The sequence below is a fragment of the Phaenicophaeus curvirostris genome, chromosome 1 (assembly GCF_032191515.1).
Source record: "Phaenicophaeus curvirostris isolate KB17595 chromosome 1, BPBGC_Pcur_1.0, whole genome shotgun sequence".
Classification (NCBI taxonomy): domain Eukaryota; kingdom Metazoa; phylum Chordata; class Aves; order Cuculiformes; family Cuculidae; genus Phaenicophaeus; species Phaenicophaeus curvirostris.
In genome coordinates this window covers 36,905,745-36,922,740 of record NC_091392.1, presented here as the reverse complement: position 1 = coordinate 36,922,740, position 16,996 = coordinate 36,905,745, and the positions used below count along the sequence as shown (strand labels likewise).

The following is a 16,996-nucleotide window of genomic DNA, read 5'->3' as shown; positions in this document are numbered from 1 at the left end:
CTTCTGATGATCAAACCTGCACAAATAAGCTAAAGGAGGGGGAAGGTCTTTGATTTCGCTTTTCTCCCATGCTTATATCTCTGTCAGCCAGCAATAATAATGACTGAAAATGTTAGGCTTACCTTTTGCTTCAGGCTGCTCAAAGAGCTGAAGCCTTAAAAAGGTTAACTTAAACTGCATGAAGTTGATCACACGTTTTTCTGTCAGTTTAATTCTAAAACTAAGCAGGATGGTGAGAAAGAACATCTTTGAGAAGTGAGTCAGTCTTCAGAAATTGGGTCAATAAGGCTTTGCCAAGAGCATTTTCTGTCCTGTACTTTTGGCTAGTTATCAGCTTGGGAAGCCTTTTTACTATGTTTCTGGACTGAATTCAGTGGATCTCAACACACTACAACCGGCCAAAAAAGGAGCTTGCTGTTACGTTACAAGACCGTAGGATGGGCATTAGTGAATGCTCTGAGTGTGGTATACTGGTCTTGAACATACACGATTTTGCTTTAGTTATAATTGTCTAAAACAGTTGTAGATGAATTTAAACATGAAAATATGGGTTTCATTGGCATGTGTTTGTTTTGTAGGGTGAAGATGAAGCAATGTTTGTGGAGTACAGGAAACAGTTGAAACTCTTGCTAGACAGACTTGCTCAGGTCTCACCAGAGTTACTGTTGGCGTCTGTCCGCAGAGTTTTTAACACTACACTTCAGTAAGTTGGGGTTTTAACTTGCATACAGGATGCCCTTTGCTATTTTACCTTTTGTAGCTGTCAGAATTTGTAATGAACAGAAGTGTGTTGTAGCAAGTCGGAGCCAGTTGATAGAATGAGCTTGTTACAACCTCGTGATAAATATGACTTTGTATAATCTTTTACTCATCTCTTTAGAAAAAAAACCCTTTTTTTTGTAACTGTAAATGGCAGCTATTGTTTTTTTTGTCCTGGAGATGTTTCTTGATCTTTGTCACTACCCACACAGCAACAGTCATTTGGACAAGTGTTCACTTTACACCTCAAGGAAATGTTTGTAATATGTGGCAAGTAGTTTTATAGAACCATAGAATTGTTTGAGTTGGAGGGGACCTTAAAGATCATCAAATTCAGGGACACCTCCCACTACATCAGGCTGCCAAGGGCCCCATCCAACCTGGCCTTGAGCACTTCCAGGGATGGGAAGAATTATGTATTATTTCTGTAAGATAACCAAGGTTGGATAGGGAAAAGAAACATAAGTGAAATTTATTTTCCTGGAAACAGTGCATAGAAATAAACAAACGTCATTACTAGTTGCCTGACAAGGAGGGCTGTTGTATGGATCCAAATAGGACTCTAGTATTGTTGGGGCTTCCTTGTACCTTGCTCTTCAGTGAGCCCTCTTTTAAAGTGAAGCTGAGTGGCTTGTCCATGTGTCATGGTAGGTGGTTTTCTACCTAAATAAGCATTTCAAGAAATCTGTAGCTTTTGAGTTGAAACTGGTAAAAGAAAATTGGTAGTGCTCTAATGGAGAAGTGCTGCATTGGTCAATAAAGTCATCCAGAACCATCCTGAAATGCTGCTCAGGTCTTACAGTGTTTTTCTTATTTTAAATCTGCTCTCTTTATGCTGTGCACCTGAAGAAGGCTTAAAAGAAAAGACTAACATGGTAGAACTGAACTCATTTCATAAGCTGCTACAGGCCAACGTGATCTTTATACTCTTTCTCTAGGAATTGGCAGACTACGCGATTTATGGAAGTAGAAGTAGCAATAAGGCTCCTGTATATGTTGGCTGAGGCTCTTCCAGTATCTCATGGTGCTCATTTCTCTGGTGATGTTACAAAAGCTACGGCTTTACAAGACATGATGAGAACAGTGAGTATGTGTGTTGTGGGAGCTCTTAAATACTAAGTCTGGAATGTTCTAGTTCAAAGGGCTCATCTTAATTCCTAACATGTTACCTACATTGTAGTTTGGTGTTAAGAAAAACTAAGTACTAACTTGGTGATGCTTTTATTTGTAGCTGGTGACTTCTGGTGTTAGTGCCTATCAACATACATCAGTGACCCTGGAATTCTTTGAAACAGTGGTTAGATATGAAAAATTCTTTGCTGTTGAACCTCAGCACATTCCAACTGTTCTAGTAAGTTTTATCTCGTTTACGTTTTCAACTAAATAACACTAGATAATTTCTATAGACTTCAGAAATTTTCTTGTTTTCTGAAGGTCACCAAAGAAGCTGGGGTTTGTATATTTTTAGGTGATTAGCTTCCCTACCCTCCTTGTTCAGGGATTCTGAGACTGAGATACTCTCTTGATTGCAGATGGCGTTTTTAGATCATCGTGGTCTTCGCCACACAAGTCCCAAAGTACGAAGTCGAACAGCTTACCTCTTTTCCAGATTTGTCAAGTCTCTTAAGTGAGTAAAGCTGTTAGAAGTGTATCCAAATTGCACTGAAATCACCATACATAAACCTTCTGTACAAAACAGTTGTCATTGAAACAGGCTGGGCTTCAAATGGACTGCAATGAAGCAGTAGATCAAACCAATACTCTAGCAGGGTTTTCCTGTTACATAATACTAAGGTAGCAGTGAAAAAATTCATCACGGAACAAAAAACTTGAATACATATTCTTAGATTATTTTGATTAGATGTCAAAACTGATTAATGATGTAAATGTCTCTTGTCCTCCTTCTCAGTGAGAAGAGCTGAGTGAGAGGTTCTGGAGACTCCCAAGAGTAACTCTTCCCTGACCTAATTCTGCATGTTTACAGAATTTATACTGATGAAGCCTGCTCAGTGTATTAGAGCTCTTCAAACAGTCCTGCCTGTCTTATTTCGCGGTCATGTGTATAATGTAGAGTCATCCCGATGGTTCAGATTTCAGAAGGATCCTGATTTTTAACTGTTAATAAAAATATTTTGCTCAGATGAGTGAGATTATTCGTGCGTGTTTAAAAAAAAAAAAGGAAGAGGGAAAGGTTTATTTCACACTGCGCCTATTTGGCCTGCCGCTAGCACTGAATCCATCAGATGGATTTTTCTACAACAGTACTTTGATATTTAAAGGAAAACTCTAGATTGAGAAATTGGTTTAGTGTCTTAGCTTTACAGCTTAAATAAAATACTAGGAAACTCATAAAAATGCATACACTTCTAAATAGTGTTATGTACTTGTGTTTTACTTCAGTAAGCAAATGAATCCCTTTATTGAAGATGTTCTGAATAGAATACAAGACCTACTGGAACTTTCCCCTCCTGTGAGTATTTACAGCAGGTCCTTGTAATAAATAAGGCTTGCATTTATTCATCACTGTGCCCAAGTACTTACTGAATTGTAAGCTTAGCATGCAAACACTTAAATGCAAATAACTGTCTTGCTTTTTTTTCGGTGTGAGATCACTTGCATGCGTGCATTTGTAACTAATTAATAATCTTCCGGATTTATGGGAGTGTAGGCTAGACATAAGTGTATATATAAGGTTACCTGTCTGGATTGTATAAAATAGTTGTTCCCTCAGCTATGTTTTGGTTTTCTTTTTTTTGTTTATGTACTTGACACTTCTGCTTAGGTAGGAAGAGAATAAAATTATTGTAAATGTACTTTAGAGATTACTTAGGCATGATTGAAGAAAGTGTAGTATCTTTAAACTTGGAGAAGACAGCTTTGATAAAGAACATTAGTGAATTATGCCTGTTATCTCCCATTTTAGGAAAATGGTTACCAGGCCTTGTTAAGCAGTGATGATCAACTTTTCATTTATGAAACAGCTGGAGTATTAATAGTTAACAGTGAATACTCTGCAGAAAGAAAACAAGCTCTAATGAGGAATTTGTTGACTCCACTGATGGAGAAGTTCAAAGTATTGTTAGAAAAGCTGATGATGGCTCAAGATGAGGACAGACAGATGGCACTGGCTGACTGCCTCAATCATGCCGTTGGGTTTGCTAGGTAGGTACAGCACGATGACTGTGTCTGGTTTGGGTTTGAGTAAAAGGCAAATATGAAGGACTTGTTGGGAGGAGGGGCTGAGTTTCTACCTGTGCTTTATTGACCTAGAAAATCATCAGTAGCTGTAGAATTTCTTACGGCAGCGGAGAAAGTGAGTGAAGTCCCCTTAAAAAAAGCTGCTGTGGATGTAGATAGAGAGAATGTTGAGCAAGTTTGTAACAAACCATCTTCTTTTTGCATTCCTCAGAGCACTGTAATGGGGCTATTCTACTCATAGATTGTTTGTAAATTGATAGAATGTCATTCTCAAAAAAGCTGCTGAAGTTTAGCTACTTCATATCAAAGAATTCTGTTTACTTCCAGTGTTTGGCTCCCATTTCATGAAAGGTTATATTCTAGTTTAATGCATGGATTTTAAAGTATATGTTGTTCTTGGTGTTACTGCTTGTTTGTTGTAATGGAACGTGAGCTTATATAAAACTTGGTGTATTGCTTTTACAGCCGAACCAGCAAGGCTTTCAGCAATAAGCAAACTGTAAAACAATGTGGCTGCTCAGAGGTTTATCTGGACTGCTTACAAACATTTTTGCCAGCTCTCAGTTGTCCATTACAAAAGGAAGTTCTGAGAAGTGGCGTCCGCACTTTCCTTCACCGCATGATTATTTGCTTAGAGGAAGAAGTTCTTCCATTCATTCCTTCTGCCTCTGAACACATGCTGAAAGATTGTGAAGCAAAAGATCTTCAAGAATTCATTCCTCTTATAAATCAAATAACAGCTAAGTTCAAGGTATGATATTGCATAAGCTTTTCATGGCTGCTGGTATTGCCTCTTTTCTGGTTCCAGAAAAATTGTGATATGCAAGAACCGTTATCTCATAATTAATAAATAAGTATATTTTAAAGGCTGCTTCTGAGAAAATCTTCAACCACGGTTGTTTGTCGCCGGACTCACAGTGGTTAGTGTTTTTCATTGATATGTCTCAGAATTTTATGTTGCTTCCAAGTTTTATTTTATTTTAAAAATCATATTTTAAAATAAAATACTCCCTGCAGCACAAAATAACTTTTTTGGGACACAGTTAACTTCACACTCCTCGGCAAAGCGTTAAGCTAATATTACAAACTATGCAAGCTCTGAAGTACATTTTCTCATTTCTTATAATGGGATTTCCAGGAGGTAGAGAAATACCAGATGCGTGTATTGGGAGGAATATTAACTTGCAAAATCTCGATGTAGTGATGCTGCGTCAAAGCATACGCTGAGGTTCAGTGCATTGTTATTCAAAAATAGATTGACAAATATGGAAAATTTGAAGTGTAGGCATGAGATATGTATGAAGTAACAGTGGGACTGGTGATCTAGCAAAGGTTCTTGAAGTGTAGCCTTTGACAGCTTCACAGTTTCAAACAGTGCAGATGCCAAGTCAGTGAAATATATGAAGCTGCTAGCCTGTTACTTGTGGTTCATTCCCTGAAGCTGCCACAAGAATATTGTGTTGTTGTGAATGGGATGGGAAATTCATTGCTGTATGAGAAGGTTAAGATGACTTTTAAATAGGCTTAAATAAGACTTTTCAGCATAACGCAAAAGTAAAATCGCTAGAAGTGGAGTGCGTTTTGTGAGCCATTAAACAAAGCCGTAATTATGCCTGTGTGACTCTAGCATGTGGATCTCTGTTTGGAATATCCCATCTGCAGAGCAGAGAGAAGTAATTTTCAAAAATCAATTGTTTCAGAGGTTAGGGAGGAAGACTCTTGTTACTCTCATTCTATTTTGAAGTTATGCTAAAAGCAACTCAAATAACAGTGGATAATTACTTTTTCTACCTTACACAGGCTGTTTTTAATGTCACAGGATCAAGACATCAAGACTGGACAAATACTGTGTTCATGTGCATTGTTTTAACTTTGTATGATGCTGTGATGTTCTTATTACATGTTAAAATAAAGATCCTAGCTTCAGTAGTCTTCACCTTGAATACTTCCAAGGTTTTATGTTTCATCTTCTCTTTATTGTACTTGCTTAAGCATTAAGAAATGAACATGAGTTGCCTCTTCATGGAACTCTATGCTGTGGCTGAATAGCACACACCTTCAGTTTTTTCAGTTAGTAAGCGTTCAACTAATTTAGTGCCCTTAAATATATTTCTCACTGCAAGTGTAACATAAATGACGGGATTGTTCTGTAATGCCAATAGTATTTCAGCTCAGGAAAACTGTTTTCATTAATCAGTCAAGGGCTAGAAAAGGTGGCCAGCTGTCAGTTTTAAGATCTCTAACTACATTAACTTTACAATAGGGCCCCTGGACACTTCAAGGAATTTGAAATAAGGTCTGTCTGAAAAGAAAGATTTGAAATCCTGAAAAAGCTTCTGTTCCTGCTTTGATACCTTCTTCTAATCTCCACAGACACAGGTTTCACCTTTTCTGCAACAGATGTTTATGCCACTACTCCATGCTATATTTGAGGTGTTGCTCCTTCCAGCAGAAGAAAATGACCAGTCAGCTGCTTTAGAAAAACAAATGTTACGGAGGAGTTACTTTGCTTTTTTGCAGACAGTAACTGGCAGTGGAATGAGTGAAGTCATAGCTAATCAAGGTAAGTGGTTCAGTTTCTCACAAGGTGGTGCTGTTTTTATTCTCATTTAAGTTTTGTGTAATAAAATCATTAGCCTTTTGCCAGTCCAAGTACTATTAACTGTGATAAGGTAGAATGGACTTTCAACTTCCCTGTTGCACAAGATTTTAGGTTTGTGAAATCCAGCTGTAATAGGCATATTCCTCCTATTGATCTTTTCAACTTGTGTGTGATCACTGTGTCTATAAGGAACAGAATGGTGTATAATAAGCCCCATGCATTGTGTTCGATGAATTGGAGATCGTGCAATAAACAACAATATATAGCAATGTTCAAACTGTTCAAGACCACTCACAGCTGCCAGTATTCATTGTTCGTGTTCTGAAGGACCTGTCTATAACTTTTGTAACTTCGTTACCGTCACCTGATCTTGTTATCTGTGGTACGAGGCATCATATGACATTTAGATGTAGTTATCAAATGTAGTTTCCGCAACCTTGGTGGCTGAATGCAAATTAGTGCTTTTCATAGCAGGAACATCCAGTTGCTTGATTCTTTAAGTAATTCTTTCTGTTTATATTCCATCAAAATGGCAAAGGTCTTGAGAAGCTTTAAAGTGACTCACCTGATAGGTGGAGCTCAGACTTCCCTCCTGCCATCCTAAAATGACAGTTATAACTGCGGTAAAGGAAAGGGTGGCATTAAGAAGTAGTGAGAGCTTTCTTGAAAGAGGCACTTGGTAGCTGTGATGGGCCAAGACATTTTTAAAGGAATCAGAGGTAAGCACAGATGTAGCACAGAAATTTGAAGTGTGATTTAAAACATCTTCCCATATATTGGAAGATAAGCAAACTACTTTGCTGCTGCTGAGTTTTAATTAACTCTACCAGGTTTGGGTAGAGAGGAGAAAACTTGTATTTGGAAGCAAGTCAAAGTGTACCCCCCTCGCCTTTGTGTGTATCAAAGGCCAGAAGAGCAATTAAAACCCCCAAACTTAAAAATAAAATAAAAAATAAACAATTATAACCTAAATAAGAGTTGTCTTGCATCGTAGGGTAAACTTCCCAAAAATATTTGAGATTTGTGCAAAAAAGAGCTATTTTGAAGTTGAAGCATGTCTTCCAGGTCAGTATTTATAGAAACTAGTTTAAGAGTAAAGAAAAACTTTAGGCTGCAAGTTGAAATGATGTGCTCATTTTATTGTGCTTAAGGTGCAGAGAATGTGGAGCGTGTGTTGTTCACTGTCATTCAAGGAGCAGTGGATTACCCAGATCCTATTGCACAGAAGACTTGCTTTATTATTCTTTCGAAGTTGGTGGAGCTTTGGGGTAAGACCGTCTTTCCATAATTCTTACGCAGCTGCTACTAACCATGAAGCAATAATAGAATATGGAATGTTATTCTTCTTTTCAGGAGGTAAAGATGGACCAGTAGGTTTTGCAGACTTTGTCTACAAGCACATTGTTCCTGCATGTTTCTTAGCACCTTTGAAGCAAACGTTTGACTTGGCAGATGCCCAGACAGTATTGGTGTGTATCATGGATGGGTTTTTTGCTTTCCTCCTTGTGGGGCAGATTCACGCTATGAAACTTACAGTGACTGTGTGGTATCAAAGATTGTCATAATAGAAAGGAAATCCTTTATGGTTTTATTGAGGTACTGGGAAGATTTAGATTAGACATTAGGAAGAAACTTCATGATGAGAGCGATGAGGCACTGGCATAGGTTGCCCAGGGAAGTTTTGGATGCCCCATCCCTGGAGGTGTTCAAGGCCAGGTTGGATGGGGCCTTGGGCAGCCTGGTCTGGTGGGAGGTGTCCCTGCCCGTGGCAGGGAGTTGGACTGGGTCGGCTTTAAGATCCCTTCCAACCCAAACCATTCTATGATTCTGTGATTTAATTATTGAATACAGTGGTACTGTATTCTGTAGTTCACCTGTGCTCAAAATCAAGCTAGAGAATCACAGATCTGAGTTTTTAATGTTCGCTTGTATTACTTACTCACTGATGTTCAGTGAAAGTGGATTCACCGACTGCTGTTCAGTTTGATTTCAGCTGTAATGGAAATTTTTCTGGTTAGAGTGAAAACAAAATTGGAAGGTTGAGGCTTGGTTAGTGTTGTGTGAGGGGAAAATGAGGGAATTGTGGCATGATCTAGCACTTGTTTTGGGCCTCATTAGGTTATTTGGCCTTAAATACTGAATCAACAGACTAACTGAGTAGTAATGTTATGTTACGTTGCAGGCTTTATCAGAATGTGCAGTGACGTTAAAAACAATTCATCTCAAAAGGGTAAGGTTTATAATACTTGACTTTTAATAACTTCTTGTTAGAAATAGAGGGAAGTTCTCTGAAGTAGTTTTCACTCATGTGAATTGTATACAGCATTCTAATTCTAGGGTAACTTTGTGTGGATTAATAAAGTTGATTCACTTTCCCCTGACGGATGTTTTAGGTCGTGTTTTTATACTGCCAGTGTGCTGTAATCCACCCAGTGATGAGAGATATCTGATAAATGCAGATAAAGAAAACAAAACCCAATGTGTTAACCAGAACAGACACGTCTGTCTGCTTCTCTCAGAAGTCTGGAAGTTCTATTATCACTGTTCAGTTCACCGCAAATACACAGGCAATGCTATAAGAAGAGAACACTATGTTCTGGGGTATTTGGCTACTAAATTTTGCAGTGGGAGTAGTATGGTAACGCAACTGGCAGGTACTAATTGCAAGGTTGCTTGGGTTTTTTTTCCTTTCATTTGTCAGTGAAATCAGGGCTGCCTTCTTCCTTAACTGACTCTTACAGTTGACACGTCACAAAGTGGCTGTTATCACAGTTCTTAATTCAATGCAATTCTCAGTGCATTCTTGTGCTTTGTTACAAAGGATACTGAGTTGCAGTAAAATCCCTAATGCTGAGGTTGAGAAACTGCTGAGAATAACATGAGCATTTGATGTTTGATATGCGTAACTTCTCTGTAAAATAGTATGGAGACTGCCTGTTTTCACTCGTATACCATACAGTATAGACCTATGACTTCCCATTTGTACGAATATATACTTAAAAAAAATCTTGTGCTGCTTTTATTTAGGGTCCTGAGTGCATTCAGTATCTTCAGCAAGAGTATTTGCCTTCGTTGCAAGTAGCTCCAGAGATAATTCAGGTAGGAATTCTGAAGAGAACGTTTGGAAAACTCTCATCAATCATAAATGTTAAATGGGAACAAAATGAATACTGACAAAGTTAATGTCCTACCATCCTTCAATAAATCATATTCTAATACTGCATATCACTAGCATTATATTTAGAATAGGATGATATTCTGTTGTATGTCAGAACAGGATTACTTTAATGTATGGAGTGAAGTTACTGCAGGAGTACCTTGTAGAAAATAAGTCCAGCACATGTGTCTGTCTAGGCCATCGTCCTGCTTAATTCAGATTTTAACTTGAGGAAAAAGTATCAGAATATTTGGAATAATAACTCAAAAGTAAGATTAAGTATCTTGAATGTGTAGAATGTGTGACAATAAAGGCTGTATGCAGTGCTACAGAAGCCTAAGCCACAGCACTGGTTCTACTGTCAAAAATTATGCACAAGGTTAAGCGTGTGGGTTTTGTGTGCGTGTTTTGGATTGGTGTAAGAGGGTTCTCAAAAGTGAAACTTCACGCCTGACCATTGTCTCAACACAAGCATTACCATGAAGAAATTGTTAAATGAACACTAACAACATAATTCTAATTGCAACTGATTTGGATAACGTAGTGATTGAGTTTGCTATGTCTCCTAACACAGCACTTAATGCCACTTAGAAATTCTACAGTTTAAATATATGGAAGGATGAAGTACTATCTCTTCCTGGTGCCCCAGCGTTTTCTGATCTGAGATTATAACTTTCTCAAGTGATGGATGTGTTCTGCTGTAATCTTGAGTCCCTTAGTGCGTACATAATACCTCTTAAGCAAAATGGTCTTCTGAAGCATTCATTTTAAAGCCACCAGAAGTTACTGGAAAAGCTGAACATTTAGTCTTGATGGCAGTCCTCATAGATAGTGCTATTTCTGTCTATTCAGCTAAAAGTGAATGTAATATCCTGTATTTTTCACCCCAGAATGCACTTGGCCTGACATAGACTATTACATTTTTTGTCTGTAACACCCTTTTCTTTGGCTGCACATTAGGGAAAATGCAAGCTAATATTAACACCTTTACGTGCAAGGTATTATTTATGCTCTGAACATATCTCAGGTTGTCTTGTTGTTTCATTTATATATTTAGTATTTATTTTATTCTCTCTTACAGGAATTCTGTCAAGCGCTTCAGCAGCCTGATGCTAAAGTTTTTAAAAATTACTTAAAGGTAAAGGTTTTTTCCTTTCATTAGCTTTTAATTCCATTTAAACTTTGTCCCACAATTCAGTCATGTCAGTGACCTGAAGTAAAATTGAGTTATTGAATTATTTAACAGTTTTTAGCTATAGGGAATCTCCAAGTAGCAAAAGCAGTTATTTGGAAAAAAAAAAAGGAACAAACAGCTACCACCACCCTGTATCTGTAGAATTGTCAGGTATCCTCAGTACCTTCCTGTCTCCTCAATAGCTTGATATTCTTGTTACCTTATGTTTAACAGTTAAAATAGAAAAAGAATGATGCTATAATTGTAGAGGATGTCAGAATGCTTCCTTTTTGAGGGTGTGAGTGTAATCAAATAGCACAAGTTACATCCTTGAATGTATTGTCATAATCAATACGTTAAACATGAAAATGAGCTCTGTCAGACTTATTATCTTACACCACAACTGTGTGTTATATTTACTTTTGTCTTAAAATGTGGGTTTTTAAATTTTTTTTTTAAATAAACTTTTAACAGGTATTCTTCCAGAGAGCAAAGCCCTAAGGAAAGCACTGGAATCTCATGTACCTGTTTCCATAACTCAGAACTCTGGTTGTTAATTTATAAAAACGCTAACTATTGTGCCATTCAAACTTGTTTTGTTTTTAAGAAATGTTGCTTTGTGCTCACATCAGTACATATTTTAACCCTTTTCCAAAAAAAAGAGAAATGCATATCCCCCACCTGTCTCAAACATGAAGGTATGTGACAACACAAAACATCTGTACACCTACACAAACTTTTATGTATAGGATGATTTAAGCTTATGCTGTAACACATGCAGCGATGGAATGACACTTATTTTTGAAATTAAGGGTAAAAATCCCCTCAGACCATAGCCATAGTTATCAAAATGTGTACATTTTTGATACTGAGTAAAATGTTTTCACAAGACACAAATTCATTCGTTCATGTATGGTGACATGAAAATAAAGCAATCAAAGTCATTCTTGTAGATAGTCATTTCATTGCATTTCATTGAAGTTGTCTTAACGATAAAATATATATATATACCTCCTACAAAACAGATTGGTTTAATAAATGATTTCATTGAAAAGTAGCATCTGGTTTTATCTTTTTTATAAAAAAAATAATAAAATTTTATCCAGTGAAATGCTAAGTCTCTTTGAATCATTTTGGTTGAATCTTTAGAAGCTACAGCAATCTTAAACAATCTTCTAGCTGTTACAGTTGAGTTTTCTGATGGATAATAAATTGAATTGCAGTCTTGCATGGGGAAGATGCTGGCAGAAAGGAAGAATTGCATTCACTGCAGTGTTTGGGTAGCATCAATAATCTATAATGAGATTTTAGGAGAGTGTTTCCACTTCTGTCCCAAAATGTATTGGTTGGTCAGTTTGTTTCTTTTTTTTTTTTTTTTTCTGAATTCCATGACGTGACAGTTTTCGTAGCTATTTTGCAGGGGCAGGAGGAAGCTTGGAGTCTTCCCGTGCATGGGATTTAATACTTCCCTCAAGAGTTGATGTCCATAGCAAAAAGCCGCCTTGCCTTTAGCATAATCAGAAGAATGGTGTGGGGTGCAAGGTTCTTCGTCCAATTTAAATGGAAAAACGATGAGGAGATGGATCAGAAACAGCAGCGAGGAGCAGAGTGTGGTGATGTTTGGAGCATACTCATTGCTGTTCCCTCCCTTTTCACTGAGGGGGAAAAAGGTAGAGGGAACTTAACTTACTACTGTTCAATAGGATGGTCACTTCTGTAAGATTTTAGTTCCTGATTTTTGCATGTTTAATCAAAAGCTTCCTGTGACTTCGTTTTATCAGAGATTGAGTGCTTGTGGTGTTCTTTATACTTCCTACTCTCACAGCCCATTTCCCTCCCTTTGCTCCCATACCAGTGCTAGAGGTCCCCTGGGTCCAGTATCTGTTTCACTTTCCCTTGTAGCTCTAAAGCCTTCCCACTTGGACGTGGTATTTCACATATGCTGCTGCTTTCCTGCACCTCCCACCTGCCCTCCCTTCAGTCAAGGGGCTGCACCCCTTGGCCACAGCAGCAATTGCTGTTTGCTGTCAACCTTCTCTCTGTCTGCCTGGTCTCCTCCCCCTGCAGCTTCACCACACAGAGAGGAGGAGCTTCCCAGAGGCAGATTATGAAGCAAATAATGATATCAAGTCTTCTGTCTGTAGCTAAGTTTTTTGGTTTTAAATTACAGTGTCATAGTAATGGAGTCACTGTTAGTTTTCATGCATGATTTAGACTCTTGCCTTTTGAAGTAAGGGCAGTGCTGCCACTTCTGATGCTTTTTACAAAGCAGGAGGGGAAAAAAAAAAAGGAGCAGCTTTTATTCTTTTGGTATAATAGACTGTGTCGTTTGCCTAAGAGAGCAAAAGAGAGGTATTATCAAACTACTCCACCCTCATGAGAACAGTCTTTAAACTGGCCTCTGCCAAAAGAGCCTGCCCTCCTTTCTCATCCCCACTGTGCCCCTGTAGCTTCTTTTGTGCCAAACCTGGTGTTCATCTTAACCCCATAGTGAGCTATTCAGGAAATCGAAGTGGCAGAAACGCTTCCCCCTCAAAGCATGTCACCTGCTATAGTGGCATCGTGTGACAATGGATATAAAGTGAGAGCATAGAGCGAGCTGTGTGTGGCAGCCATCGGCCTGGCTGTGTTATAAATTTGTATCCTGCCCTTCTATCCATGACTGAAAGAGTATCCTGTAGGGTGGATGGCTAGGTAGTCTGGATCTTTGGAGAAACTGATTTGGTTCATCCTGAAGAATCCAAAATTATTGTTTACTTTCCTCTGCTTTGACCATGTTAAATCCGAATTGTGTACTGTTGGGGATTACACAGGCAGGGAGGCAGCTGTAAAACAGAATCTGTGGGTTGGTTTCTGTAGCTTTAGATAAACATGTAAATGCTGATCCTGGTTTCTAGCAGGTTGGTTTTTCCTCAGTATCCTTCAGCAGTGCAAAGGCTGCAGGTCTGCAGCTGTTATGTTGCAGTTGGGAGGTGTGTTGGGTATGCAGTGCCCAGTAACTATCTTTGCAAAGAATCAAGGCAGTTGCTGAGTTTCTACATATTTACTGTGAAGAGATGGATTCCTACTCTTCTTCCTTTTTTTTCCCCCCTCAAATCTGGACTGGGAAAGCAGTGCATGTTACTTGTTACCTCCACAGAGAAATCTGGTGATGCAACATACATTCCGAGCATGAGCTGGACTCTCCTGGCAGTGTTCAAATACTTTTAAACATATTACGAAATATTCTGCTTGTGGGATAGAAGAGGAGGAAATGATAAGAGATAGATAAGAACACTCCACTTCGAGATGAGGTTGACAATCACGTTTTCCTTCTTCAGAAAATGGATGATCTTCTGCTTTAAAGACTGCACCAAGCACAGCCACCTGCCGCTTTCCTGTGTGAGTTGCCATTGCAGTGTCCTGCGTTGGTTGAAATGCTCTTGTCTAAACTGAAATATCATCATGGCAGTAACTCCTCCTTTTGTGCAGAACAGGATTTCCTCTTGTAAAGTATGTCTAAGAAAGAAACATAGTCTTTGATTAATATACAAGGCACCCTTTTCAGAGAGATAGACCCTTTTCTTCATTAAAACCAGATAAGCTTTAAGGCCTGCAAGCCCTTTTCTGGGTGGGAAATAGAGGCAATGAATTTCACGCAAGCTGAAGTTGTGGATGTTTTTTCACAGGGAGTGGCTTATCAATGCAGGGAAGACATTTTAGCAGCTGGTTGCTGTCCATAGGAGCAATCTCTCTTTATCCCATCTCTTGTCAGCATTGGCACTTGCCTGATTCCATAACAAGACAATTTATGGTGCAAACCTGATCCTGCACAACAAATATTTTCAAATGTTTCAAAAACTTCAAAGCTATTAAAAACAAATCAAAAGCTATGTAGAGAGCAACCCAGCTTCGGGGAGAGACACCGTTTTCCAGCTGGAACTATCTCACTGTGGGGTGACAGGTGTGGGTGATGTGATTGAGAGCAGCCCTGTGGAGAAGGACTTGGAGGTGCTGGTTGATGAGAAGCTCAACGTGAGCCGGCAATATGTGCTCACAGCCCAGAAGGCCAACTGTGTCCTGGGCTGCATTGAAAGAAGCGCGGCCAGCAGGTTGATGGAGGCGATTCTGCCCCTCTATTTCGTTCTTGGGATACCTCATCTGGAGTATTGTGTCTGATTCTGGAATCCTCAACGTAAGAAGGATATGGAGCTTGTGGGATGGGTCTGGAGGAGGGCTACAAAGATGATCAGAGGGCTGGAGCACTTCCCATACAAGGACAGGCAGAGAGAGTTGGGCTTGTTCAGCCTGGAGAAGAGAAGGCTCCAAGGACACCTTATAGTGACCTTCCAGTACCTGAAGGGGCTACAGGAAAGCTGGGGAGGGACTGCTTACAAAGGCTTATAGTGATAGGACTGGGAGCAATGGGTATAAACTGGAGAGGGGCAGATTTAGACTAGATATAAGGAGGATTTTCTTCAGTATGGGGGTGGTGAGGCATTGGCACAGGTTGCCCAGGGAAGTTGTTGGATGCCCCATCCCTGGAGGTGTTCAAGGCCAGGTTGGATGGGGCCTTGGGCAGCCTGATCTGATGGAAGGTGTCCCTGCCCTTGGCAGGGGGATTGGAACTATATGATCTTTAAGGTCCCTTCCAACGCAAACTATCCTATGATTCTACAATTCTATTGTGGGTTCAAGGAAAGCAGCTGTAGTCGGGGCAGGTGCTGGCGGGGGCAAGCCCCATACAGCAGTAGTTGGGCCATTGGGCCCATTTAGTTGTAGCATCGCTGTGTAGCTATGAAGTTACTAAACATTAATTGTGCCATTTTGCTAAATTAAGACAACAGGGAGCCCAAGAAAGGAGAGTGAAGGAGAGCAGCAAACAGATTGTAACTCCTTAAGCACACTAAAACTGCTGAGAAGGACCAGCTCATTTATCAGTTTCACTGAGCAGATTTTTGGAACAAGCTTAGTGCCTGTATCAACTGAACCTGTAAGAAGTAAAGTTTGGACTTGTGATGAAGCTTAAGAAAGGTAAGTCAAGAACAATAAACAAAACATGTAAACAAAAGGTTGCCAGTTTGTTTGCCAGTTCCTCAACAAAAGCAGGCTTCTAACATTTGGGAAGATGGTAATTCTAAAAAGGAGATGTGAAGAATGAAAAAAAAAGGATATTTTGGCGGCGGGGGGGGAGGGGAAGATTTCTGGACTTGTTTCTAACTATAATTATGTTTCATAGAATCATAGAATCACCAGGTTGGAAGAGACCCACCGGATCATCGAGTCCAACCATTCCTATCAAACGCTAAACCATGCCCCTCAGCACCTCGTCCACCCGTGCCTTAAACACCTCCAGGGAAGGTGAATCAACCACCTCCCTGGGCAGCCTCTGCCAGTGCCCAGTGACCCTTTCTGTGAAGAATTTTTTCCTAATGTCCAGCCTAAATCTCCCCTGGCGGAGCTTGAGGCCATTCCCTCTTGTCCTGTCCCCTGTCACTTGGGAGAAGAGGCCAGCACCCTCCTCTCTACAACCTCCTTTCAGGTAGTTGTAGAGAGCAATGAGGTCTCCCGTCAGCCTCCTCTTCTCCAGGCTAAACAACCCCAGCTCTCTCAGCCAGTTTAAATTATATTACACACAAGCAATAGAATTATCAATACTTTTCCTTATAAAAACTGTCCAAACCATTTATTGGAACAGCAGCGTTACTGGACAGTAAGAAAATAAAAAAGCCAGGAAACTTGATTTAAGTAAAAAATCAGCAAGAGCACGAATGTATGAAAAATACCAAGGCCTGGCGGGGTTTAAAAAAGGTTAGAGCTTATAAGCTTTCTCTACAACTACCTGAAAGGAGGTTGTGGAGAGGAGGGTGCTGGCCTCTTCTCCCAAGTGACAGGGGACAGGACAAGAGGGAATGGCCTCAAGCTCCGCCAGGGGAGGTTTAGGCTGGACATTAGGAAAAAATTCTTCACAGAAAGGGTCATTGGGCACTGGCACAGGCTGCCCAGGGAGGTGGTTGATTCACCTTCCCTGGAGGTGTTTAAGGCACGGGTGGACGAGGTGCTAAGGGGGATGGTTTAGTGTTTGATAGGAATGGTTGGACTCGATGATCCGGTGGGTCTCTTCCAA

The 16,996-nt window shown here is 39.6% G+C and overlaps 1 protein-coding gene across 3 annotated transcripts in view; it reads left to right on the top strand.

Moving 5' to 3' along the window:
* XPOT (exportin for tRNA) overlaps positions 1-11,557 on the top strand; it is a 28,048-nt gene extending 16,491 nt beyond the window's left edge. For 2 of the 3 annotated variants that reach the window (XM_069852827.1, XM_069852818.1), the window contains exons 12-25: positions 579-703; positions 1,698-1,842; positions 1,991-2,110; positions 2,292-2,386; positions 3,160-3,229; positions 3,683-3,921; positions 4,423-4,708; positions 6,331-6,520; positions 7,711-7,827; positions 7,913-8,028; positions 8,742-8,789; positions 9,587-9,658; positions 10,798-10,854; positions 11,365-11,557. In XM_069852827.1, the coding sequence (XP_069708928.1) occupies positions 579-703; positions 1,698-1,842; positions 1,991-2,110; positions 2,292-2,386; positions 3,160-3,229; positions 3,683-3,921; positions 4,423-4,708; positions 6,331-6,520; positions 7,711-7,827; positions 7,913-8,028; positions 8,742-8,789; positions 9,587-9,658; positions 10,798-10,854; positions 11,365-11,391 (1,707 nt within the window). In that variant the 3' untranslated portion in view covers positions 11,392-11,557. The remainder of the gene's footprint in view (positions 1-578; positions 704-1,697; positions 1,843-1,990; positions 2,111-2,291; positions 2,387-3,159; positions 3,230-3,682; positions 3,922-4,422; positions 4,709-6,330; positions 6,521-7,710; positions 7,828-7,912; positions 8,029-8,741; positions 8,790-9,586; positions 9,659-10,797; positions 10,855-11,364) is intronic. The other variant, XM_069852836.1, reaches the window with a different exon arrangement.
* The last annotated feature ends 5,439 nt before the right edge of the window (positions 11,558-16,996 follow it).